We start from the raw sequence: 27,326 nt of genomic DNA, 5'->3' as shown, positions 1-27,326 counted from the left end.
TACCTACTCGGCGAGATAAATATGTAGATCATACTGAAAAACATTAATTATGAGACGAACCAACACTTATATCGCGAAAAAATAATTGACTGTCCCTTAGGAAACATCGACATCTATAACCAGAAAAGTATGACAGTTTTTGATGTTTTACGGTTTGTCTTTTTTCATGAACATTGTTATTCTTTGTAAAGACCAGCCTACCTTTTCACGATGGGTCTCCTCAAGGCGCTGCTGAGCGTCTTTGTAGCTCTGGTGTTCGGTGCGTGGATCGAAGTGGGAGAAGTACGGGTCAGAAGTTGCCGTAGAAGCCTGGGAAATTACATCAGATTTCAGAAGGTCTCACTAGAGAGATGTTCAAGTTTCATTGTGTATTTTTAAATGGAAAGAAAATAATATAATTGCAAGGTTTTTTAAGCCGATCCTTCCTGGTATGTACACCTTTTGCGAACCGGTGTTAGTTTTAAGGTTATTTCATTTATTCTTAAAGATTTTGCAATACGGTTAAATGACTTTGTTTTTTTAACGCTTTGTTTAGCAGTAGTGAGGGTGGTGGATGGTGTGGACGAGGACTTGGGTCTAGTCCAGGCGTTGTCTCCGTTTGTGAAATCTTTAGATAAGTTCTTACCGTGGTTGTGGTGGTAGTGGTGGTAGTAGTGGGGGTGGTAGATGGTGCAGATGAGGACTCGGGCCGAGGCCAGGCGTTGTCATCACCGTCCGTATAATCGTCATCCTCATTGTCGTCGTCTCTAGATAGATCCGCATCTTCATCTTCATCCATGTCTGAAACAATGTTGGGACGCAATGAGATTTAATTAAATATTGTTTTTTCGGTCTGCAGATTATTATCAGCGTGTAACGATAACTCCGCAGAAGTTAGCAAATGCGCTGATCCAGTTAAAATAATGTATGAATCGCCGTAGATAAAGTACAATGTAATATCACGAATGTATATAACCAATAGTTAATACCTACGGAATAAATTAGTATAAGTTTACCCGCCACAGGTAATTTATTAGTTAATCACCCAGCTGCTGTCCCTAAAATTGAGTTTTATGTAATAATTTGGCCCAGAAATGGAAGGTAGCTTAACGTCCCATAGTCGTAACGGTAGTTGTAGAAAAAAATGGAAAAACATTATTAAAGTTATAGTACCATATATGGACTTCTGGGTCTGAAATAAAGATATAGGGTAAAGGCACCAGTAGTCAGCCTTTTTACGAAATTTCTATGTTCAAGAACGTCTTATTTGCCCACTAATTGACCAATAAGAATTATGAATGTTTTTACTCTTCAATAATTTAATAAAGTTTAATATTTATAAAGAATAAAACGTAATTTAATTAAGCTATTGGAAATATTTCATGAAATATAATGAAAGGGCATTTTTGCCAGTAGTCAGCCCCCCCTCTACCAATACACAGCCTTTAAGTACCCAGTGTCCAGCCATCCCATTTTAACGACTGACAATTGGGTCCTGAGTTCCGTGATTTCAGTGTCCAGTGGTCTGCCAAATAAAATAAAATAAATATTTAAATATGTAAATATTTAAATGTGCTTGAATTAACGACTTACATTGCATTTGAAAATAAAAAAAATCTTGAAACCTATTGTCAGCCTACCTCGGCTGACTTCTGGGTTTACGACCTTTTTAAAATTACTGCCCTAAACCCAGTAGTCGGCCAGGGGTGTGAGGGGTGGCTGACTATTGGATTTTGTACAAAAAAGTAGTCCCCAATAGGCAGCCCCCTTAAAAATGTTATTTTAATATGGATTTATATTATTTTTTTACTTTTTCCAGATAAATTAAGTATTCATTATGTGAAGCAGTGCACATTCTTTATAAACATATCACATTTCGGCTGCTAACGTCTGATCAAAATATCATGTGACGCTCTAAAAAAAATGGCGCATATCACATATCCCTTCATGTCAGAAGATAGCACTTCTTTGAAGTAGTGTTGTGGTTTATGCTCGACAATTCTTTTAAAAATTAAGTTACTTTTCAATTCATACTTTATCAATCTATAATATCACCTACTTTTGGCATGAAAATCTGAAAAACTTTGATATTTACAAGCAAAAATAAGCAAGAAAGGCTGACCACTGGTGCATGGCCGAGTACTGGTGCCTTTACCCTATATATTTTGTTATTTAAGTAAACTATAAAATACGACATGACTATAAACTACAAAACACTACATGACTATAAACTATAAAACACTACATAATTATAAACTATAAAACACTACATGACTATAAACTATAAAACACTACATGACTATAAACTATAAGACACTACATGACTATAAACTATAAAACACTACATGACTATAAACTATAAAACACTACATGACTATAAACTATAAAACACTACATGACTATAAAACACTACATGACTATAAACTATAAGACACTACATGACTATAAACTATAAAACACTACATGACTATAAACTATAAAACACTACATGACTATAAACTATAAAACACTACATGACTATAAACTCACCGTCATCAGTATCGTCATCGTCGTCATCGCTCAAGTTCAGGGTATCATCATCGTCATCATCATCAAGCGCGTCATCGTCGTCCAACAGATCATCATCCCGCTCGTCCATGGCTGCCGAGGCCGCCAACATCTCTTCGCCACCCGGGCTCACGGGCACGCCAACGTCCATGGGCTTGTGCATTTTCACGTTTTCTGTAATATAAAAAGATAAGATATTACATGGGAGGTAGCCAGACAAAATGCTCATTCCCGGGTTTTAGGTACCTCAATTATTTTTTTACGTCTGTATTAATAAGTATGTCACGTTTGGCTATGAGACAATGCAATTGATACGACACACTATTCTTATGATGGATATTGGACCTTGTATTGCTAACTGAATTTGCACAAAAGCGTGGTTTAGTGTTTACTTGGAAGGTTTCATCAGATTGTCAATAACTATTATAAAATGATTAGAACAACTTACCAATAAAAATTTGATTCGGCAAGCTACCAGCATTGTAAATTCCTTAGTCACGGTCGCGTTTCAGAGGACGAACTGCCAGCAGCAGCTTTTGTTATGGATATAGTCGGACAGGCAACAAGGATGGCAGTCGTGGTATTCAAAGAAACAAGGACTTACCCTTGAAGTGCTTCGGGCAGCACACAAACTCGACTCCAGAGAACAAGCTGATCCCGCAAGGTAACAGCATAGCGAAGGTCCTCAGCCGAAGACCACGCTGCGCGCAGGCGCGGCCTGCAGTGGCGTTCCAGCGAGCGAACTGCCAGCAGCGGCTCTGGTTGTGAATGTGGTCGAAAAGACAGCTCTCCGGCACCAGCAGAGCGTCCGATTGGAATGGACCTTCTGCCACCAAATTGGTAGTTAACAAAGTTCAACACTCGATGTTAGTTAAAATAATAACTAAATGTTGTTATTAGTATGATTGCAAACTGAGTGACATTTCACGTCTATGAGTTTATCTTATTTTGATCATTAAGTTACTGATTATTCCTAAAGTTCGTCTAAACTAACTTTGCATCGACTTTGAAGTGACAAAGTGTGTTCCTACCACTATAAACGTCCTATTTTCATAGGAATTTGACGTTTATTGTTGCACTGTCACACTCTGTCACTGCAAAGTTTGTGTAGAGTTAGCTTTGTCCTAGTATACAGGTAGCGATGATGATTGACAGATCAAATAACTTTTCAGTACCTAATGCAAGTAATATAGATTTATTTTACAGATTTTGTGTCCATAAATATGACAGAAGTCTACGTATTTCCAATTTTCTATTAATCATTTTATTTTAACTGTAACTGTAACTAAGTCATCATCCTAGTTCCAAAGAGTAAAGCAGCACGTACCAAGACAGCGGAAAGGCTTCACCCATCTGGTAACCTTGCACTTGGCGGCGTTGCCCGAGCCCAGCTTGCACCAGTTGCTGACCTTCACGTAGTGGGACGCCTCCACGATGTTCGTGATGTCGTGGCTTGGGTACACCTGGAAAATAAGAAGAATTATGATCAGCTTACGAAGAAAGGCCAAGTCAAGAGCACCCTAAACCGGCGAGCGTGTATGGGGAATGTTATGAAAGTGAAGGAAGCGAAAGAGGTATGTCAGGATCGTAGCAAGTGGAAAGCCGTGGTACATCTTCGGATGACGACAGCAGCAGCGGCAGGAAACGGGCGACATCACGATGAACAGAAACGCTATATTATCGCTATTATATCAAAGACTAATACCTGAACGCGAATTCTTTGAAGTTGAATCCAATTTAATAAATAGAAATTCGGTGACCCGTTTCAATATTTGTCAGTCTAGGGAGTTTGGTATTTAAAATAGAAATTGAATACAACTTACGTTTTCTACTGCATAATGTGTATTTTTACAAGCTTTTATTTAACTTGTACCAAAAGCGACAAAAAATCATACCAATTATTCAAAGTTAAGACAGAAGTTCTCTGAGAGGGGATCCTGGAATCCAAGGAGCCTTATTAATACCTTAAGATGCAACCAGGGCTAAAATATGAGAGAGAGAGAAGGTGTCTATGCAGTAAAACATCAAAATAACATAGACAAAATGTAAATTATAAACTAATTAATCATAAAAAGAAATAACAAGTACCAAGAGGGTTCATGAAAGGGTTTTAAAATTCTAATGTTACCTACACATTTCTTCAAGTAAAAGGTTTTGAACCCGATAAAAAAGATTTTTTATAAAAATACAGTCTTGTTAAAATCATGAGATAAATTAATGCAAAAAGTTGTTAACTCTAGTTAAAACTCGCAACGGGGTCAACTCGTTATTCAAGTTGTTTCGACTAAAGGCTTCCAGTTCTGAGGTTTAAACACAATTTACTTGGCCCAGGTAGAGGGGTTTTATAAACTTTTATCCTTTAAAGTTTGGCCTGTGATGTTTCTAGTCGACGGGAGAACTTCAGAACGATGCTCCTTTGTTTCTTGACAGGATAAAATGAACTTTATTTATCTGTTACGATAAAAATCAAAGGCTTGTAAGAATATCGAGAGTACTTAAACTTTGTTCTTTATATTGGCATTGGGTCTTCGAGCAACACCGGGGAGGGAGACGGCATTCATACTATTTCCCCTCTGCCAAAGCATAGGTACAACTGTGCCATAGGCGGCGGCGGTGCATGTTGTGACTCGTCCGTACATAAAAAGGGATCGAGGTGTGCAAGATTTGTCTTTGACGTGTGGCATTTTCCATGTATTTGTGTCGTCATTACAGATTGGATTTTGTATGTAATTAATGAGAAGTGCGACTGTGTGCATTACCCCCCCGCCAAAAATGGCAGAATTATTTGTTCGGTAAGATATCGCTTAGGCTCCTCCCTTCCGATGTGGCGGAAGCCGGTGTTGCTCGAAGCATATCGGGTAGTTGTAAACTTGTAATGAAAGACATTCTTGTCTTGTTACATTATACCCAATACCCTTATGATACGAAATAATCAAAGGCTAGCAAGAATATGGGTACACTTTGTCTTTGCAGGCACTTGGTAGTTACAGTGAAAAACATATCTACTTGTTACCTTGTTAGGTAATTCAGATCTTAAAAGCATTATACAGTGCAAAAAATTATAGACTAAATGTTCAATAAACGTCTTATATAGTTTGACGGTAAGAAAGAAGATGCCATGCTTTAAAACTACTTGAGATTTTTATTTATACATAGGTATTTTTTTTCTCTCATTTTGTACCTCGTGTTTTATGCAATAAAGATATTACAAATACACTTAGAGAAAAAATATTGTTCGAATTAAAAACCAGATATTTAAAAGACGGGAATAGCAAACTCTATTAATTTTTACATTTTTTTTCTAGGCGATAGTAAATATTTTAATTTAAAGAAAATTTTATTAATTTCATAGTATAGGAAATACAAAACGGTTTTACTTAATCGTGAAATTAATATTCTTCGGAATAACAGAGTTGTACAAATTCTATAAAACTTTCCTTGGGTTTATAAATAGTGTACTATCTCCAGTACGTAAAGATTACTAGATAATACAAATGGGATTTATTAAAGTCGGTGGCTACAAATGAGTATTAATAATTAAAAATCAATTCTAATCTCTTATAAATTCCTTTCTTATTCTTATGAGTTTTATTCTTATTTCCGTAAACAGTAAAATAGCTTTATAAATATTAGTAAAAATTGTACTAATAACAAGGTTTGTAAACGCATCGGCCGCCCCTCCCCCCGCACGCGTACCCAGTATCTATCCTTGACTCGTCCATTTTGCTTGTAACCTCATCGGCGAAACGACGAAAAATTGTGATTGTGCCCCAAAAAAATTAGTGTGTGGCTGTGGTGTGTCGTTCGTTAGTTGACATGGACTTATTAACAGCGGACTTAGTAAAGTCGTGGGGTTTCTCCCAGTATAATTTCTGTATTTTTTGCTAAGTGTTTTGTGTGTTTGTTTTTTAGGGTTTTTTATCTTAAATAAATTTAAAATATAATCAGCTGATCGGACAGCAATATAGACATTTAGCATTATAGAATTATGGTTCAATTTGGAGTGAGGCAAAACGTGCAGTTGCTGCCTGCGTTCGGCAACGGAATGACACCTTTACCTGCAACTTCCCATAAAAATACACTTATAAAAATATATTTGTGCGATCAGCTGATTATATTTAATTTTAATGTAAGTATTTAAAAATAAAATGCAAAGTTTCAAAGGAGCTTACGCTGTCTGAAATGCAAACTAAGCTTATGCTTTGATATTTTATATCGTTTTGCAAGTTGTCTCGAAATGCCCTTTTCAGTACAATAAGAGACTAATTAATTTACGAATATTATCGTTTATTCTCGGCATGTTGATTTTATTTAGTCATGACTTCAAATATTTATTTCTCTTAAACCTGATCATGCCTATGTTAGAATGTCAGATATTAATATTTTATAAAGTTTCTATAAAGCTATGAAGGCTCAATTTTAGGTGGCTACTTTTTTTCGTGAACAAGCCTTATTATGTCTATTATATCTATTATATTGTTGATAGAACCAATTGTTTCCAAAGCCGCTCTGCTTGTATAAACCCGAATATTTCATACGGCTCAAACTTGGAGCTTGTTAGTTGACGTCGAGTAGACTTGATTGAATTTAAACCAGAAACCATCGAGTTGAGAGCTTCCGCAGCGGAGGAGCCGATAGTTTGCATCCATCGCGCTCCAGTTTTAGTTGAGCAATTATTACCTACATTCTATAGCAGCTAAGTAAAACAAACTACTCGTACTTACTCATTGCAATATTTGCAATAGACAAGGATGACTAAGAATTCTTTTTCGCAAGTGCTACATAGGCGAATACAATGCTGAAATAAATACATATAGTATCTAATGTATAAGTTATTATTGTCACAGAAGATTGTACAGGATTCGCTACAAGTTGTACAGGGGTAGCTAATTTATGTGTTTAAATATATTTATAGTTTATAAATTCTGATTTTTTTAAATACATTTATTTAATACACCGCCTATTTGTTTCTGTTTTGCTCTAAGTTCAACTGGTAAATAATGTGGCATAGAGTCGACATTAAGTTTTCATTTCGTGCAACAAAAATAAAATAAATAAAGAAATAAATGCGGGTATAATAATTTAACGACATAAATACAGTAAGATACACACGGGAAATATATATCACCAGTTCACCACGGTTTTAAATAAATTAGTTGAGCGGGCTAAACCTTGCCGAGTTCTAGAAAATCTAGTCTTATTTGATTATTTCCGAGATGTTTTCGAGGTCTTCCAAACATAAAGTCACCCAGCTGGTGTAACAAACACTACAAGACTAAAAACAGGGCGCCTCACCTTCCTGCAGTAGTCGAGAATCTCAATCTTGTCCTTCAAGCAGTTGTGCGGTTTGGTGGTCAGGTTCTGATACCCACCGACCAGCAGCAGACATCCGTCGAGGCGGCCCCGCAGAGCACCTAATAGCGATTAATTCTTGTTGCCGCTTTATGCTCGCCGGAATAACTATACAATATTCAAATATGACGCTTACCTTCTTGCAGTAGTCGAGAATTTCCATCTTGTCCTTCAAGCAGTTGTGCGGTTTGGTGGTGAGGTCGGGCGTCCACCGGCCGGCGGCGGACATGTACTGCGGGTGGTACGTGGAGCCGGCCTCGCAGAGGACCGCCACCTGCGGCTCCGCTCCGCTGCTTGCCTGCAACAAGGAACATATTACTTAAATAAGGTTAAAAAACATACAAGACTATAATGGAATCAAACAAAAGTCTGTAGTCTATGGTTTAAGGTTCTTTGTCATCTGCGTTAAGCTTTGCACGTTTATCCTCATTAGATATTTGTTGAAAGCCTCTATTTAACATAGCTAATATAATATAGTCGGACCAACTATTCCAGTCACTAAATGAAGCACTAAATTTTAAAAAATATGGTGCATATGATTTATCAGAAATTTTAGATTTTCATCATTTTCCGCTTGGTAATATCACCCCCGGTACTCGGGTTACAAACATAATTTATTGTATTTGCTGAAAAGTGAGAATTGTAACTTCAACAGTTTTTTTCGAATATAAACATTGAGACGCTAATGGGTCGTCCTAATACAATACGACTACGCGATTATCGCAAGTTCGCGCGAATGTTACTCGTGCGAACGCGCGATCAAACATTAAAGAGGCAGGTGTCCTAATTGACAATCGCGCGACTAACTTCAATATCAATTATATTCAAGTTCAAGGTATTCAGAACTTATGTATGTTAACATAATTCATAAGCCCACTTTCAACATTCCGAGAAACTTCCGTAGTTATCAAGAATTCAAACTACTCGGCTGAATGGACCCGAAGTTGATGCATAAGTTAGTATAACAGAAATACCTGATTGGTCTAGACTCTAGACTAGGGGAAGTCCGATTACCTTGCAGTTTTCAAATAAAGGAAATGTTACCGGAAAGGTCACTGACCGAGCAGCCGGTTGTCTGGAGTGCTACTATTGCAACAATTTTGTTTGTAAGGTTATATTTCATTGCTCTATTGGAATATTATACAAATTTAAACAATGTTTACAAAGGCAAAACTTTCCAAACTACTACAAGAAGTATTTTAACGTGCTAAAATTCACTAGTTTATTATTTTACTATTAAAATTTCGTAAAACTGTAGTGTCATTATTACCTAAAGAATTTCTAGTCCAAGCCATTATCCAGTATGCGAATTTTATTAGCAAATAACATATTTGGATGAAAATTTTCAGTTATAAAATTTATAATAAAAACTTTTAAAATTACAACTATTAATGTGCAAACACAGAGAATGAATTCCATTTTTTTATGTAAATAGGAACCTTGCTTGGCAATTTTACGAGACGATTTATTTTTTTGTACCTACCTACTTTACCGTACGCTTCCAAGTGGCCAGAGACTTTCCAGAAGTGCAGAATTTTAGCAAAAAGGTTTGAAAAATTAAAGTAGCGCAGTCGTTAATATTATATAATATTTATGTTAGTCACATTGTATTAAAATAACAAAGGGAAAAACTAGCGACCGAACATTTGTTGTTGCATTTGTAGCACTTTCGAGAAGTAAATACTAAAACTATAAACTAAGCACCAACAGATATAGTGAAAAGTGTAAACAAATTTATCCTATTTGTTATATGAACGTTCAACGTGTAATGTTCAACTTAAGATATAAGCTCAATAAAATGTGTAGATATATAAATTATTACCTCTAGATAAACAAATACAATAAATTAGTTTGCTTATCTTCAATTCGATGTGTACTACAACAAGTACCTAATTCCAATTTTAAAATATTTTTTACATTAAAACAAATAAGAAATCTTTCATATTGCTTATCTTTGGAAGAACCTATTACCATGTCCACCTAAACTATTTTCTGTAAACATTTTCAATAGCGTGCTCAAACCTAATCCTACACGAACCTTTTTCCACACACGCTCCATGTTCAAAGTGCGTTGAACCCGATAAATTCAAAGTACATTTGATGCAGTCACATGATCCAGCAAATAAAGCCGGCAAACAGATTGATCGAGTACGAAAAAGGAATTGAGTTTTACAGGCGGCACGGATTGGAAAAAAATAGGAAAAGAAAATGGGAATAGGAAGCAGGCAAATACTTTGTGGACTAGATCCTAGAAACCGGATGGGTGTTGTGTGCTGGAAAGTTCTTTGTCAGTTTTAATGATAAAGCTGATGTGCGATCTGATAGCGATGATATCCCTAGCTTTCATATTTTGATACAACCGTGTATTTACGGTAGAGCTGCAATAGTATTTCATACAATCGTGATATAATAGCTTTTCAGTCAAGAACCGTGTTTAGGCCACGAAGCTTGCTCAGTAACCTAATGAAGGTACGAGATTGAAAAGCTTGATTATATCACTATTGTATGCAATAATTTTTCGACTATTAAACCTAAATAATTAAAGAAAATTAAGGAAGTATATCCGTAGTACAAAAGACATCACCGCGTGCATAATATAAAAATATTACTCATGAAATAGTAGCGCGTTGGTGTCTTTTCCACTGGACCGCGACGCTACGTGATTAGCCAATTTCACTATAATTGACTACAGCGTTTGCTTGTGAATATTATATTTGAGTTGAGGGCCCATACGTGAAAAGTAAGCAATAACAAGTTGGTATGCGAAATCATAATACTTTAGAGTCGACAAGTAGAAGAAAATATGAATACGCTAAAATGTTAGGATACAGACAATGCAATACGTGTACCGTATGTATAATAAGTGTATAAACAGTCCAGACAAACAATCACAAATAACTTCTAGTTTGTGATTGACAGAGTGTTTATATACATTGGTTCTTTTACCATAGCTACTTTTAAGAGTAAAGATATCGTACATAGTTCTTAAATTACAATAAAAACTTTTACCGACAGAAATCCAGGTGAAACCTCAATTTTATTCGACAGAGCATAAGATAAACTCGACAGAGAAATAGCAAGTTTTGGGCAAATACAGCAAATTAGCCAAGTGGTGGTTGGCGGAGCGAAAAGTCCTTAATTAACAGAGTCATTCTGCCGGTAAGCGAGTTCGCTTAATGGGCTGGCTGACTTGGGATGAACCGAACAGGGGCGATTTAAAAAAAAAATTGTACGAAACAGTCTCAGATACAGTAAAGTAAAGCACATGCAAAACATAAAAGTACAGTAAGCTGCAAAGATAACTAACCCCACAGCAAACAAGTTTTTATGCAGTGCGGGGCAGGAGTCAGTTATCTGTACAGTTTACTGTACATAACTGCAAAGGTTCGGAAATGATAATAAAATTATCCAGATCCGGATAATTTCATGCATTTTAGATCCGGTTTCACACCCTAGCGATGAGGATGGAGGATGAATTGAAGGCCCGTTAAAGGACTGTTTGTAATTTGCAACAGGCAATAACAATTCTAACGAATTGAGAATCTCCTACTTCGGGTTTCTTAGGTCTGTTAAAAATGGCAGTTCCTAATGACACCATAAAACAAAAGCCACATCAACAGTAGCCAGTTCGCGCAGGGTGCTAAGTGCAAACTCGAGTCGCGACACGAACTTCGCGCGTCCGACGTTACACATAATGCCTCTTAGCTCGCCGACTGTCCCGCAACTTCGGCGTTATGGGTAAATAACCATATACATAGTTGGGTCGCACAGATAGATAAACAAAAAATATATTCTCTGTACTTGAAAGAAAGATGCTGAAGCCTACGTTATGAATTACATACATGCCCAAAGCCTGGTCCCGATGTAGTTTTGGGTATATCAAAATTATGGCGTAGGTTACCAAGCAATGTTTCTTGAATTTTGGGTATGACCCAGTTGACAACCTCAACCACTCAAAATTTATATTCGACTCAAGCTTCTATCGTCATTTGTCTTTTTTCGAGAAAGTCATCTAATACTCATTACGACTCTTCATCTTCTGTTCTTAATGTCACTGTGTTGTACTCGTATAATCAACTTGATTTCCATTTTCAGTAGCTCCCATTAACAGTAAGTATTCTCAATATTAATCCATTACAGTAATAAACAGTTAAGAGACGAACGCTACTAAGTATCTCGCACCGCAATATTCCATTATGCCCGTGCCCACGAACCAATCCTTAATAATCCCAAAATGGAACTCCAAACTGTGCCTAATACGATCTCGAATGCGAACTGCCGTCAGTCTCTAACGAGGCAACTTGTAGTTATGTCTTATGTCTGTGTTGTAGTTATTGTTGTAGTTGTAGTACTTGTAGTGTATAGAACAATTGGAATCGTGCCGTTACCACCGCACTAGAACTAACTATTACAACGCCTACAATTTGCTAGGGAAACAATAGGTAAATTGAATTTAAAGCAGCATAAAACTTAATTAAAGTAGACAATAATTACTCGGAGAGTTGTTTGTAAATTCTGGTTTTTTTCGAAACTATAGCATGCAACCGTTTACGGAGTGTTACGGCGCTTTTTATGCTGGAGATGGCAATTTTGGCTTTATATCCTTTGAGTATATTGATGTCAATTACGGCTCGTATTGATGGTATTTGTATCCTGATGCGAATGAAATGCGTTACAAGGTATTACATAATAAGAGAATATTAAAATTTAAATGTGACTCCTTATCTTTGATTTTATCCTCAAGAAAACGCGAACATAAATGTACCTACGGATTATAAATTCAGTCATTTTGTCCGTTGCTTCAAACATTGTTTAAATTGCATCATAACTATATCTTATACCTTTAAACGAGAAATTCTTGTATATATATATATATATATATATATATATATATATATATATATGTATATATATTTCTGTGATCTCGGAAACGGCTCTAACGATTTCGCTGAAATTTGGTATATGGGGGGTTTTTGGGGGTATGCAATCGATCTAGATTAGTCTTATGTTTGGGAAAACGCGTGTTTTCGAGTTTTCATGCGTTTTTCTTTCGACGCAGAATATGGTCGCTAATTTCGTGTTGCCGGCCACTGTCCGTCTGATCCAGCGGGTTAAGACGCGGACTGCTAAACGAGTGTTACGGCGGGTTCGAATCTCGCCCGGTGACTAACTTTTTTTTTTTTATATGTTCAAGTTTATATATAATTTTTAATTTTTATTGTTTTAGACAAGTTTAATTTAGTAAAAAAATGTAGTTAAGATTATCACCTATACACCACCATATTACAACAAATAGTTATAACCGGTCACCCAGGTACTTATAACTTATTTGACGTCATTCGTTTCATTCGTTTATCAAGAGCTTAATATTATCAGGCAGTGTGATAAATCACATCACGATTGCTGCGTAAATAAGCTGGGTGAAATTAATCGGCGCTGATGACAGCCAATTATTACTCAATCTGTCTTCATTATGGCCAACGTTGAGAGCCAACATTTTGGCTCGTACTGTGAAACCGTCAACTTTTCTCTGGATGGTAAATGTCGCCACCCATTAAACATTTATCAAAAGAAAATGGGGGAACTGTATTAACCACCATATTATGGAATCCATGAATCTTCTTCTTCCATCTTCGAACTGTCAAAGCCATTGCGTAAGTGAGGCAGCATTGGGAAAAGGACACAAATAACAAGTAATATGCGAGACCGTCTACAATTGAAGTTAGACGTCGGTACCTACGCGAATAAAGAGGGCGTACGTACATACCATAACACACGCAACGCACGGAACACAACGTAACACCCTGAAACCTATGTAAGGTTTAGTTTACACTTGTAATGAAAGTATGTATACTTAGATAAGTCTCATTCTAAAACCGTCATCTATTTTTATTCCCAGTTTGTTCAGATCAAGTGATCACTATTTAATCACTAAAGTGTTTGTAGTTGACTCGTTAAAGTTCAGCTTGCTCATCCTCGACTGTACTCCAAGATTTAATATTAACGCAAACAGTGGCCTCACACACTTGTGGCGATATTGCAAAAGTTGGAGAACGGAGACTTCACACGATTCCTAAACGTATGTACTTCAAACTTTCCTAGTTTCGGTCAAGTTGATGTTATTGTGACGGCAATAAATAAGTGATAGATATATAAAACAGATGTGTAATGTCGTCATCATATTATCTGCTTGTCAATTTAACAAAATTTAAAACGACAAGGGGGACTAGGGACTAGGTATAATTAAAATACGAATAAAAAAAAGTATGTTCATGGTTCCAAATCCCCATCTATTGACCAATTGGCACGTAGGTACGATTAGCCTAGGACACTGGACACATGTTTTTTTTTATAAAACAGCGCATACTGAAAACTCAAAACTTGTCTCAACCTGTCGAAGCAAATTTAGAAGAAAATATTAATATTTTCAATCCAGTAGCAATAAATAGGCTCCACTATCCGCGTGATAAAATATTTGTCACACCGCGAGTTTGAAAGAAACAAATACTGTCACAGTCTAGCTGTCACGTAGGCTACTACGAAAATCATTACCGTGTCCTCATTATACTAGACGTCTCCATTTTTCCTTAACGTGACCCGTCTATGTCAACATAATACCTATCGAAGGTTATATTAGAAGTTAATATGGCGTACAATTAATTATAATAACCATCAACAAACCGGGGCACGTAAAAGCGCGTTTACAACGTCGTTCGCCCGCCCCAAGATTAATGGTAACATTGATAAATACAAGCATAACTTGGTAAGTAAGCTTAAGACGCATGGAGGGAAATTTTATCCAACTCGTGAAATAGGAAAGGTAATATTTTTCGAGTACGAAGTACGTTTCGAGTTTGGATGTTCTATAGACCTAAAAAGAGTACCTAAGTAAGCATCGGAAATAGTCTTTGTGCGTCTCTATTGTATATTGTATTTGTATATCTCTCAGGGTGAATCGGCTTTGATAAAGAAAATATAAACAACACATGTGAAATTTGTCTCATTTCCCTCTTCATGGGTCATCATTCAACGGGACTATTTTCTTCATATAAGCTAGAGGCACATTGTCTTATAGTTGCCATTTAACTCACAGTAGAAGTGACTCTTAATTTCTAAACTTGAATTTACAATACCTAACGAAAACCGGAAATTATGGAGAACCAGGGGAGAGGCCTTTGCCCAGCAGTAGGACACTCAAATAGTCTAAAAAAAAAACACTTGACTCGCTTACTCTCACTGTGCTACCGCCTTAACTTGACTTTTACGATAAGAAGGCTTATTACATGTATCGAGGATTTATGACGTGCATGTATGTTGCGGCTATTTAATATAATGGCTCTTATATTAGCGGCTTAGAAGCTTCATGCATTATATTGAGGCTTTTATAGTTAATGTACCTACTTATTTTAGACTAGGTTAAAGACTAAGGTAAACCTAGACTAGGTTTTTTGTTTAAAGTTTACGTATTTTGTACATATCTACTCGTAAGTAGCTCTATCTTAAAGTCGTTGATAAATAAATAACGATATACTGCACATACATTATTAACCTTTTAACCGCCGTAGTCTGATATATAAGACACAATATCCAGCTCATTTCGCTGCAGTAGTCTGTTATATAAGACAAAATTTCGTGCCGGCGGCGACAAGAGCACGCTCGATGAAAAATGCTAAGCGGTTAAAAGGGTATATATATTTTTATGGCAGCTGTGAATGCTTCAACTATACTTGTAATGCTAAACTAATTTTCAGTTGACATGGGTATCTCTTTTCGGTAAGGAAAAATACAATCTAAGTTGTATGACACCACGTAATTAAAGTAAAGAGTAATAGGAACCAGACTCTGTATAAAATCTGTTGAAAATGATTTGCTATTATATATTAGATTAAAGTACCAGTTATTTACAGTGCAATAAATACAATATTGTAGTCTGTGTGCTATGCCTCACCCACACGCACGCTTAACATATATGTATAAGCAGATAACGAGATCATAATAAGTATTTAGTGACAGATTGAGCTATATGAAGGACATTAGGTACTCGTAATTAGAATGCGGTATTTACATTTTTCTTTCTCCAATATTTCTTTTTTTACGCATTTTACATTGAAATACTTACGCTATAGATATCCTGGCAGGATCGCCATGTGAGGTGTGGCGTAAAGACAAACAACTAGGTTCGAGTAAAAACGTATAATGGCTTAAATAACACGTACATGCACTTATATACGTGAAGACTATGCGCGTGTGTTGGTGAGTTGTAGCACACACACTACAATATTCTTATGCTGCCGAACACGTAAAAATTTAGGTTTATCAATAAAATTCAAATTCATGCGAACCAAAAGGACTCCGAAAAGCTTTCGCAAGCTCCTTCATATTACTTTATTTCGATAAAGTACTTTAACATGCAGGCAGCAACGTCTTACAACTACCTTACAGTCAAATAGCACCTTGTCAAAATAACATTATGCCCTGTCTAGACGTCCCGCATCAGATTTGCTTGCACTCGAATCTAAATAGCCATTTCATTTCCAAGTGCCGTCGGTATTTCGATTTATAAGTTTTGGTTCATATTTTAGTACTTTAAACTAGTAGTAGTAGGTTTGTAAACTAGTTACATTGTACAAGGTAGGTAATGGTTTGATACAAGTACGTAGACTTCAACACGTTTAGGTTTTATACCTACTCTTAAAAATGTCATAAAACGCGAAGGCAGTCTTCTCGAATGTTTTAGTTTTGCTGGTTTGCGTTTTGAGAGTGGCTTATAAACCATTGTTAAGAAATAGGTATTATGAATTTATATACAGATATAAACATGTAGGTACCTAATTTTATGTTCATAAGACAATGTTATTAAGCTCGGTGAACAGAGTTTTATTTATGTAGTTTATAATATAACTTATACTTTTAGGGTTTTAATGAAAAGTTTTGCTTATTGACCACCTACTATAGATTCCGCATTTTAAGCGATTACGAAGACGCTACCTAACTCACCATAATACCACTAAGCTTAATTACTAATTACAATGCGATCTACACTACACAATTTTTATAATATAGCAATTCATGTTACCTTTTTTTCTTTTATGCACTATTTCCGATATTTTCATCTGTCATATTAAAGAAACGAATGTAACACGAACCATTGGACAAATACGGCCACGTAGCATCGATGAACATAACTACTTTCTACTTTAACTTAATAAAGTACCTAAATGTGAAAACAACGCTGAAATATTTATTAAAAAAAAAATGTGGCCATTCACTTTTTTACTGTCCTCAAAGGCAGCTATTCTACCATACAAGTTTCATTCTATTTTTCGATAATGTGATGATAAATTTTTGATGAAGTTTGTACCACTTTTTTGTCATTTGCGCAAAATTTGCCGCCGCAGCTGACCAAGAGTAGTTAAAGCTACTAAAAGTCTGCTCCACAGATTAGGTATTTTCTATTTTTTTAATAGGTGGGTTTCAAGCAAAATGTGATGTATCTACTTATGTAAGTAATCTGTGGGTTTGTTGCAGTAAGGAGTGTCCTAAGCGGCGATTATGGCGACTGTTGCAGCCGTTACGCGCTGATATTACTAAAACTTTACTAAATATGCTACAAGTTACAAAATATAACCACTAAACAGGAAGTTCGTAAATTAATATACCGTTGTTACTTAAGTTAGCTAGTTGAGAATACATTTAATGAATATGGAAAATAGCGTTCCTTTTTTACATATGGAGTGTATTATTTCTATGTCTTATTGTATTAATGCTTGCGACATCGTTTTAGTGGTACTGCAAAATGGCACTTCAATCGGGAGAATGATTGTATAGAATATAAATTTTATACCGTCATTTTCGGGATTCTAAAGTCGAAAACTGCTCGACATGTTTCACTCCATACCGACGAGCATCATCGAGAGCACGCGTTGGTACGCGGTAATACTTGACCCGTTTTAATATACTTAATAATATATGTTCGTGTCTCACGGAAGTTTTGTTATTAAGTATTAAACACTAGTAATGGTTTTTTTTAATATTTACATTTAAAAATATACCTATTGTTTGCGTGATTTATAAACAAACAAATTAACTTTCAAAATTTTCACATTTAGAATAATCGTAGGTAATAGAATCTTTTTCCGCATTACGAAACGTTTCAAGATTGTATCGTACTACCTATTTTCTTTCTTTGTTCCTTGCTAAAAACTTCCATTTCAACACACTTCCTCAAATTAACGAAGTTTACTCCTCCAAGAAGGGTATGAAAAAAAACCCTTTTTAACGGCATTCAACAGTCAAGGCCGTTGGCCTAGAACTCGCCGTAGAACACCCTGGAACCTTGTAGAACACTTTAAAACGGTTGCCAACTGGCAGCCGGAATGCTTCGGCAGCCTTGTTGAATAAAATAGTGCCGCATTTTACGAGCTATGTTAAAACTCAACAGTTTAAATGCTGAACTGCAATACGGCCCATCTTAACTTCCAAAAGTGGCAACGGGGACACGATTACCGTTTCGGTACTGATGACTTCTCAATTTTATTACATTTAAAAACAACTAAGAAAACATTATTAGGTATATACAATGGAAATCAATCGCGTATACCCAAGCTTTAAAATTAAACAACACCAACAACAACAAGAAAAACTCGCGTAGTTAGAAGATGATGATAAGTTTAGCCAGACTTTCTCCGAGACCCAGGGACAATGCCATCCTCGAAACGTTGGAGGTAATTTTAAAGCTTATGTATAAGCGATTAAGTCCCGTTAAATTAAATAATAATTTGTGAAAACCGTAAAATATGTAATCAAACTAAGAAAACGAATTCTTAATTATGTTAATGGGGTTTTCATCTGAAAAGTTATACACATATCTATCCAAGAACCTTTAGAGAAATCAAAGAACCTTTAAAGTAAACCACATCAATTTAAAATGCAAACTACAAATCAAACAAAAATCGAAATGGGCGTTTTCAGAAAGCATTGTAGGTTCTTGTATACCACGGATGTACAGTTAACCAATTTGAATCCTAGGCCACTATAGAACCTTGTCGCTTTAACTACTCTATACATGACATGCATCACTAAATAAGCACTGTCGTAGAAATCATTATGATATGGTTCTATAGTGGCCTAGGAATCAAATTGGTTGACCGTACCTAATTAAACTTTAGGTTTTTCCTACTCCGAACCATTAGAATTTTACTAGCAGATAAAAGCCAAATTTTCCCGAATTTACTTATGCTATTTTTCTATGGATACGTAATGGAAAGTCGAAAATGAGAGGTATACATCGAGACACTCTTTTTCTCCTAACACGTAATACCTAGAATCAGTCTTGAGCTTTCTCTAAATATTAATAATATTTTTTCCCGGAATATAATATAACGAACATGTGAACGTACGACTGCTGAAAACATACAAATATACCTCATTTTCTCACCAACACAATAACATTAGAACCAATGTTGCTAGGCGTACGATGTTTATCGTAGACGTAGGATAATTTGGGCTCCGGGACGATGTACAGTTTTTTATTTCCTACCCATTTCGTACCTTGTCACAGTGACAATAGTATGAGGTTTCTAGCGAGTTTCATGTTGTTTGTCACTGTGATAAGGTACGAAATGGGTAGGAATAGTTATTTGTACAACAAGAGAGCAAAGTTTGATATTTCTTCGAGTGCTTGTTTTGAGTCCCGTGCAAGCGAAAGATTCTATAATATAATTTAGAATCTTGAGCGTAGTAATGGACTCAAAAGCGCACGAGATGTAAATAACTTTGATCTCGTGTAGTACACAAAATTTTTCACGTCAGTCAGCCATCAAAAAATACAACCTGAAAAAATGTAATCCGTCTTCATCACTATTTCACTCATGTTTTCTGAAGGTATTCTAACAATTAACTTTAATTAAATAAAACAAAACGAAAGAAATTCCAATAAAATGATACGAAAATAATAAATTATGAACAGCAATTGACACTTCAATCGACAACTTTTTTTTGTTAAAAAAAACTTTGTAAGATACGGTCCGAATTGCGGATACTACTATTTGTCAACTATAGTAGAGATCGTTAAAAGTCGATAAGTAGAATTATTTACTGCGTAACAATTGCTTAAATTTGTATAAGTATATTGTTTTGATTGTATAATAAAATACGTAAAATATGGTATTTTTATTAAATTTTAAACTTTTATTTCATTAATTAATTATTACGAATGAAGACTCGTAGGGTGTTTTGGAACGATGCGGTCTAACTTATTTCGGAGGTCTATTATAAACCGTCAATATATCGTTGAATTACGTATGCACTTTTTTGTCTCTTTCTTTTTGCTAATGACGTGAAAGGGACAAAAACAATAGAATCCAAATACTTCGAACTTGTATTAGGCCCCGCACGTTGAAATGACATTCGAATATGAAGATCACTTTAATGTTATTTTGTCTCACTCAGTGAGCAAAATGCGATTTTGCTCACTGTTTTTAAGCAGCAAACTACCCTTGTTCCAGCTGCTGACGTGAAAATTAAATTCCTTGACCGTACGTTCCAAAAACCATAATCGTACGCAAAAGTACGATAATTTCAGCCCTTGGACAATGCCACCAAAAAATTCTAGTTTTGCAAAATATGATATTTACTTTTCTTCAGAAATAGGCTACAATTAGCACTTTTTAGGAGTTCGACTCCATGGTTTAAGTCAAACAAAAATACAAAATATAATAATAATGTAAGCGTATTTTGCAAGAAATTTTGGGAGTAGTGCCTTTTTGATAGGCGTACGATATTTTTTCATCCGTACGATAATTTGACACACAAATACGATAATTCTCTTCCGCTCACCTGGCAACACTGATTAGAACATCCTCGAAGTACATAATATGTATAAAATTTTACGTACCCTATTAACTAGCGGGAAGCTATTGGGCACAAATTCAATTCAATATTTATAAACAAAGCTAGAACTTAAGCAGGCAGGCGAATTAAAATCCACCTAACTTTCCTTTTTATGCTAATGTATGTAGATGGCGCCACCACTCGTGTGGCTGACACGGCCTAGGGTCGCCGTCAGCACTTTATAGAATATAGAAAGAATGAAAAATCCGCCCCGATAATTAATTTATTCAAGATTTTACATCAAAAGAAGATGAGAGGACAATTAAGATCTAATGAAGACGAAACTGGGACATTTAAGTAAGTACGTAACTGTTACTGTTTAGGGCAAATATAAAAGGAAGTGTAAGTTAAAAATAGTTACAAATGTAACAATGTATGTTTAAAAAGGATAAAAAGGTTTAGTTAAAAGTAGTCCCTCCTAGTAACACTACCAGTACAGTATCTATAATTGTATAATTGATTATTTAATTATGTATAATTAATTAATTTAAGATCATAGATCAAAAGAAGACGAGGAGACAACCGAGGAGATGTTTTTATGCAATGTGGACAAAACATGGCACACACAAGATACAAGTCGCTATCTAAGTACTTGTTAAAAGAATATATTAAGTAAGTTTTATATTATAATTTATAATTATTTGTAAAAGTTAAAAACAGTTAATTTAGATATACTAAATGTTATCATCCATTAAGGATGTTACAGATACGTAAGTGAGAACTCAACCTAAAATATATAGGGAAACCTGTTAGGGAAACTACTGGGGCATCTGGTTAATCTGTTCTAATAGTAGTTTTGGTAAGGTCGGGAGAAGTTTACATAGGTGAAGATGCAAGTTACATTTTACTAAAGCTACACCCTAGTTTACAACTTTACACGTATAATAGCACGTCGCGTCACGCGCAGCTGTGGTAAAATGTAACTTGCATCTTTATAAGTCGGACCCTTGGTAGTATAAGGACACCTCCTCTATCGATAAAGATAAGGGTTAAGGGTTACCTTAGTTGTGCTTTCCCCAATCAGATAGTGAAAATGCATCCGTGCGGGAAGTGCCATTGTTAAGATTAAGTTCACCTTAAAATTTTACATTTCGGAACTGCATCATACACTAGGTTCATGAAAAATACGCTATCGCGAGTAGGGCTGTGAAGTAATTTTAATATGAATATTTGATCAAGTAAAATAATTTTGTCAAGCAATGTAACTGCTGAAAAATAATAATATAATATGAGCTTTACATATAATGTAGCTTTAATATTAGAAATGGGTACTTAATAGGTACCTTATAATTCGAAGTATGGTGTGTGCTAGGAAAGTGTTTACTTGCGGCTTACATTATAATATCAAACATTACCGATGACATTGCTTAAAATTTAATTTCATATAAATGTGAACGTATTTGAGCCCCAATATCAAACTATCGTTATTGTTTAGTGTTAGGAAGTCTTATTATATTAAATATCTGTAAATGACGTCCCATCTAGATCTCAATAAACGTAATAAATCCCGAACCTTGCCGGGGTTAATCGAGAGGAAAATAAACAATTTGGACCTATTAGACCGACCCGACTGGAGTCAGATCTGAGTTAAATACTAGTCTATAGTCACCTTTTTTTGATCTTTCAAGAAACCGAATGGACACCGCAGATTAGCTGGGGCAGAGGCAGACCAAAAAAGAGATGGCAGGATGGAATGGCGGAAGAAAGGAGAGGCCTTTGCCCAGCAGTGGGACACAAGATAGGCTATTATAAAAAAGGTATACAAAGCTTCAAATTGAGAGTCGATTTGCTGTTATTCGCCGTGCATATACTATTATAGTATAACTATTAAAAAATGCTTTAATAAGATTCTCATAACATCTTCCACTTAAAGGCAGCGGCAAAGATAAAAGTGTACTCCAACCCGTTCCGCAAGCGGATGATCAAATTAAAAAAGAAACCTTAATGAAGTGACAACCCTACAGCATCACTTGGCAAGTCTAGTGGCGCGCCGTACTTAATGTTCGTAAAACTCTTTTACTTTTATCTCCGGTTACTCCGACAGTATACAGTTTTATCTGTTCGACATTTTAATTTAGTTTATCTCGTACGTATATGTATCCCAATAGATTTACCTGCTGCACGAACTCTTTTTCAGTGCACAAAATTGCATAACAAGCTTTAAAAATTGCTACAAAATCGATGATAAAACAGTTAAGTGCAATACTACATAGCGAGAAACTATATATCGTTTATATTTAGCTATAGTTATTTTTGAACAATTTTGATGAAAATTAGTTTTTTAAACAAATGAATATGAATCTTAATTTAAATTCGGTTGCTAACGGCACTGTAAGGGTTAAGCGTTGTTGGACAGAAATAAAATGAGTGCACAAATTAATAAATACAAAGTTTAATGAAGTGGCAACCCTAGAACATCACTTGCCAAGTCCAGAGGCACCGCACTTAATGCGGCTGTCCTTACACTCCATTCTACTTTTTACTTACCGCACTAACCGTGGAATTTATGGGGACAATATTTTTCAAGAGTTAAAATTAGCATCGGAGCAAATTGTGCACGTTTTATGAAAATGCTCGGGAAAGAGCCTAAGAGATTCTTTTCTTCAATGGAACGTCATATGCCTTCGTACACAGACATAAATTTATTCCTTACAATTTGCTTCACTTAGTCAAGTTAGGCAAAGAGAATTTAAAATAGAGGTGGATTGTCAAAGGTATGGCGGCATCTTCTCGAGCGATGGCGCCATAGCCTTTGGCCTATGCTCTAGTAGATGGCGTCACTTTTTGATATTTAACAAATTTAACAAATATCCGTGAAAGAATAAGGATCCTTAGTCAAACGACGTTCTAAAGTCCAAAGTTGGCAGTAAATTTACTGTGGCTACAAAGTTTACTTTGACAATCCACCTCAAATTCTCTTTGCAGTAGGTATTACCCAACTTGATATTTATATTCAAACAAGCCTAGTGCTGCGTAGTCTTCTCGCCTTCAGTATTACTCATAGCTTAACATGTGTGATGTTTCCTTTTTTCTTTTCAGTATATTGTGCTTCAATATTGGTTGTAGTATTTTCCATTTTTTTATATGTCCCTAGTAAGTATTTTCGTAACGCTACTACGGATTTTTCGCCACCATGTTGAAAAAAGGAGCTGCAAAGTATATTGTGCTTGCTACGGTGTAGCAATCGCAACGAGAGCTAAGAAAAGCAAAAGGAATTAAAACCTATTACAGTAATTATAGTGACTAGAGTCTGACCAAGGTAATAAATGCAGAGACATAGCATTTGCTAAGACAAAATGTGGAAACACATTTTTGTTCTGTCAATATCGGGGCAGTGCAGAGTTATCATAGACTATACTTTTACTTATATGAAATCTTAGAAAACATGTTTTCAACTAATCTATTATATAACATATACCTTATAACATATACCCTATATAGGCTATAACCGCGAAAATCGAAGTTCGTCAATAGCGGCCATTTTTCTTTGTCACTCTAATTACGTCTTAGTGGGGGTAAATGAGAAGGATCCCCGCAATTTGCGAATTTAGGTTTTCGCGGTAGGCCCCCAGCACATATCAAAATTAAGTGAGGATCTGTTTAAGGGCATATACGGTATCGTGTTCTGATTAGGAAAAAGTGGAAACAAATTTTTATTCATCAAGAAAAAAAAAATCTCTTCATCAAAGGCCAAAAATGTTTTGCGTCAAAAGTGTTTCTTCTCATTTTTCTCTTGCCGATGCCCTTAAACAGATCCCCACTATTTTTTTATACACAATGTGTATAAAAAATTATACACTAAGTGTGTATAATAATAACATTTAGCAAATGTAAATTTACCTATAATATCAAAATAAATTAACTTGTTGCAAGAAAATAAAACTATTGTATCTCATTAAAACTCTTAGAAGATTTCCCCGGCATTACCAACTTAGATAGTTGAGCTAACCAGGTTTCATTTTCCAGCTCAGACGTTTAAAAAGCTTTGTAAGATAATACGCATTAGATTTAAAATTGCAAATTACATTGTGAAAGACATTGTTTGTTATGCAAAGAAGTAAAAAATGTGACTGGAATTTGCACAATTTTGTACAAATTTGAATAAAATATTCCCTTGCATAAAATATAGGGACACGAACTTTGTATGTAGGTATTAGGTACGTGTTTATTCGCCCTACACGCACTCTCGGTTTAAATTAAATTAGGTAAAATGTTTATAACATGCTTAAGTATACACTTTAATTTTTTCCTGTAAAAATGGCCCCTTTTCATTTTTTTGATAAAATATTTTCTAAATAAAACTTCAATTTACAAGACTTAAAATCTCAAAATGCAAATATTGGACACCATTTAAAATTCCTCTGTAAACCGGAATATGCCTGGAATTCGTGGAATTTTTACATATTTCACGGGAACCTAATGATATTAAATTCCTCTACGGCTCGCCGATAAATTAATCGGATTGGGTCGTAAATCTATCGGTAGCACACCACATTACGGCGGATTAAACAGATTTAAATATGCGATATATCGGTAAGCGAACTGAACTACCGTACCTATCGGTTGAATTTTTATTTTAGGTATATCGTGTACTTACACAGATTTGTGATAAAACAGACGAATACACGGATTTCCAGTTGAACTTCAAAATGGCGAAGACTTTTCGAGAATATTTGATTGTTTTATATCAAAATTCTTTAGTAAACACCATTCATTCAACATTCTTAAGTCTAGCTATCACTTTACTAAAAACAACTACAGAACATGGTCATGCTCTACGAGCACACTTGACATAGGCGAAATTAAAATAAATTTGATGGAAGACATAGAAGATAGTTGTTTCGTGAGTCTAAATAGACTCCGACCAAGCCTGCATCGACTCTTGGTGACAATGTATGACCGCGCCATACTTCACGTATTTGGCAGGAGACTTAAAGTGTGAAGGTACTGATTCTATTAATAAACGAAGTACTACGAAACGAAGTAGTAGTACGATATTAGATAACATCCCGTATACGGTGTATGGGAAAAATTAACACCGTGTGAACCTATGCATTAAACACGCGGGTACACTGAATGCTTACCATAAACTATTTTAAAATAGTTCAGACCAGAGTATTCAAATCAATTAAACAATTGCATAATGAGAGCATAACTTTGGTGAATGTCTGACCGGTATGTGACCGATTACGACGCTAGTTCAACTTACAATTTCAAGAGCGTACGAGTATTTAAGTTTTTAAGGATTCGTTGTGTTGACAACTTCGTGTTGTTCTTTAGAGATATAACATTATTAATTTGAATGATTGTCCCTAGCGACTTAAATAATTCCGGAGCCACGGGTACTTTTATTTTTAGTTGGAATATTCCTACGTGTCACGGTATACCGATAAAAGGGTAATTTACTCCACGAGTTCCTTGCCAAAACTTACTCAGTTCTATGGAAATCAACTACGTTCAAACAGGAGCACCGTTAACCAAAACTGCTTCATAACAAGGCCACGTAGTTCTCATAGTTACAGCAAGTAAACACTAATAATGGCCAGCAAACAATTAGTGCCGTTGGCGTGTTGAAGCAGCAATAACCTCAACTAATTTGTATTCCTGGCCCGACTGGCAATTTATTCACAAGTTCCTTCAACGTGCTTTGATAGCCTATTAATAACGGGAAAATAAGGGGGTCACTTCATTTTGGTACAAATCGTTTCAGTAAAAAATTAGCTTTCTGATAATCGTGTTGTCCAAATGTCCATATCGCAATAATTTCTGAGTCTGACAATTTTATGAAGACCTTCACATAGTTTGAGAAATAGCACGCTAACTGTGTTGTGGGGTTAATTCGATCCAGTGAAATATTTTTTTATTAGAAGTGAAACTAAACACCGCATAGTGACTTTTAATTTTTTTTAGTAACTATATAGATAAATATTTTAAATCTTCACTCAATTAAATCAAATCTCTTGAGTAATGAAACTTGTATTATTAGGGTTCCGTAGCCAAATGACAAAAAACGGAACCCTTATAGATTCGAAAAAAACTTTTTTCATCAAACCCATACGTGTGGGGTATCTATGGATAGGTTTTTCAAAATGATATTGAGGTTTCTAATATCATTTTTTTCTAAACTGAATAGTTTGCGCGAGAGGCACTTCCAAAGTGGTAAAATGTGTGTCCCCCCCCCCCCCCGTAACTTCTAAAATAACAGAATGAAAAATCTAATAAAAATATATGATATACATTGCCATGCAAACTTCCACCGAAAATTGGTTTGAACGAGATCGAGTAAGTAGTTTTTTTTTAATACGTCATAAAATTAATAATATTTTTTTTTCATCAAACCCATGCGTGTGGGGTATCTATGGATAGGTCTTCAAAAATTATATTTAGGTTTCTAATATCATTTTTTTCTAAACTGAATAGTTTGCGCGAGAGACACTTCCAAAGTGGTAAAATGTGTGTCCAAAGTGGTAAAATGTTGAACGAGATCTAGTAAGTAAATTTTTTTTCAATACGTCATAAATGGTACGGAACCCTTCATGCGCGAGTCCGACTCGCAC

General features: G+C 35.4%; 1 protein-coding gene across 3 annotated transcripts in view; it reads right to left on the bottom strand.

Moving 5' to 3' along the window:
* Window positions 1-27,326, bottom strand: part of LOC133525956 (amyloid-beta-like protein) — a 220,440-nt gene that overhangs the window by 10,572 nt on the left and 182,542 nt on the right. For 2 of the 3 annotated variants that reach the window (XM_061862398.1, XM_061862396.1), the window contains 6 exons: window positions 8,015-8,176; window positions 3,854-3,989; window positions 3,131-3,352; window positions 2,509-2,700; window positions 626-780; window positions 202-309 (listed from right to left, as the gene is read on the bottom strand). In XM_061862398.1, the coding sequence (XP_061718382.1) occupies window positions 202-309; window positions 626-780; window positions 2,509-2,700; window positions 3,131-3,352; window positions 3,854-3,989; window positions 8,015-8,176 (975 nt within the window). The remainder of the gene's footprint in view (window positions 1-201; window positions 310-625; window positions 781-2,508; window positions 2,701-3,130; window positions 3,353-3,853; window positions 3,990-8,014; window positions 8,177-27,326) is intronic. The other variant, XM_061862397.1, reaches the window with a different exon arrangement.

The sequence above is a fragment of the Cydia pomonella genome, chromosome 15, assembly GCF_033807575.1.
Source record: "Cydia pomonella isolate Wapato2018A chromosome 15, ilCydPomo1, whole genome shotgun sequence".
Taxonomy (NCBI): Eukaryota; Metazoa; Arthropoda; class Insecta; order Lepidoptera; family Tortricidae; genus Cydia; species Cydia pomonella.
This window is presented reverse-complemented; position numbering and strand designations above follow the sequence as displayed.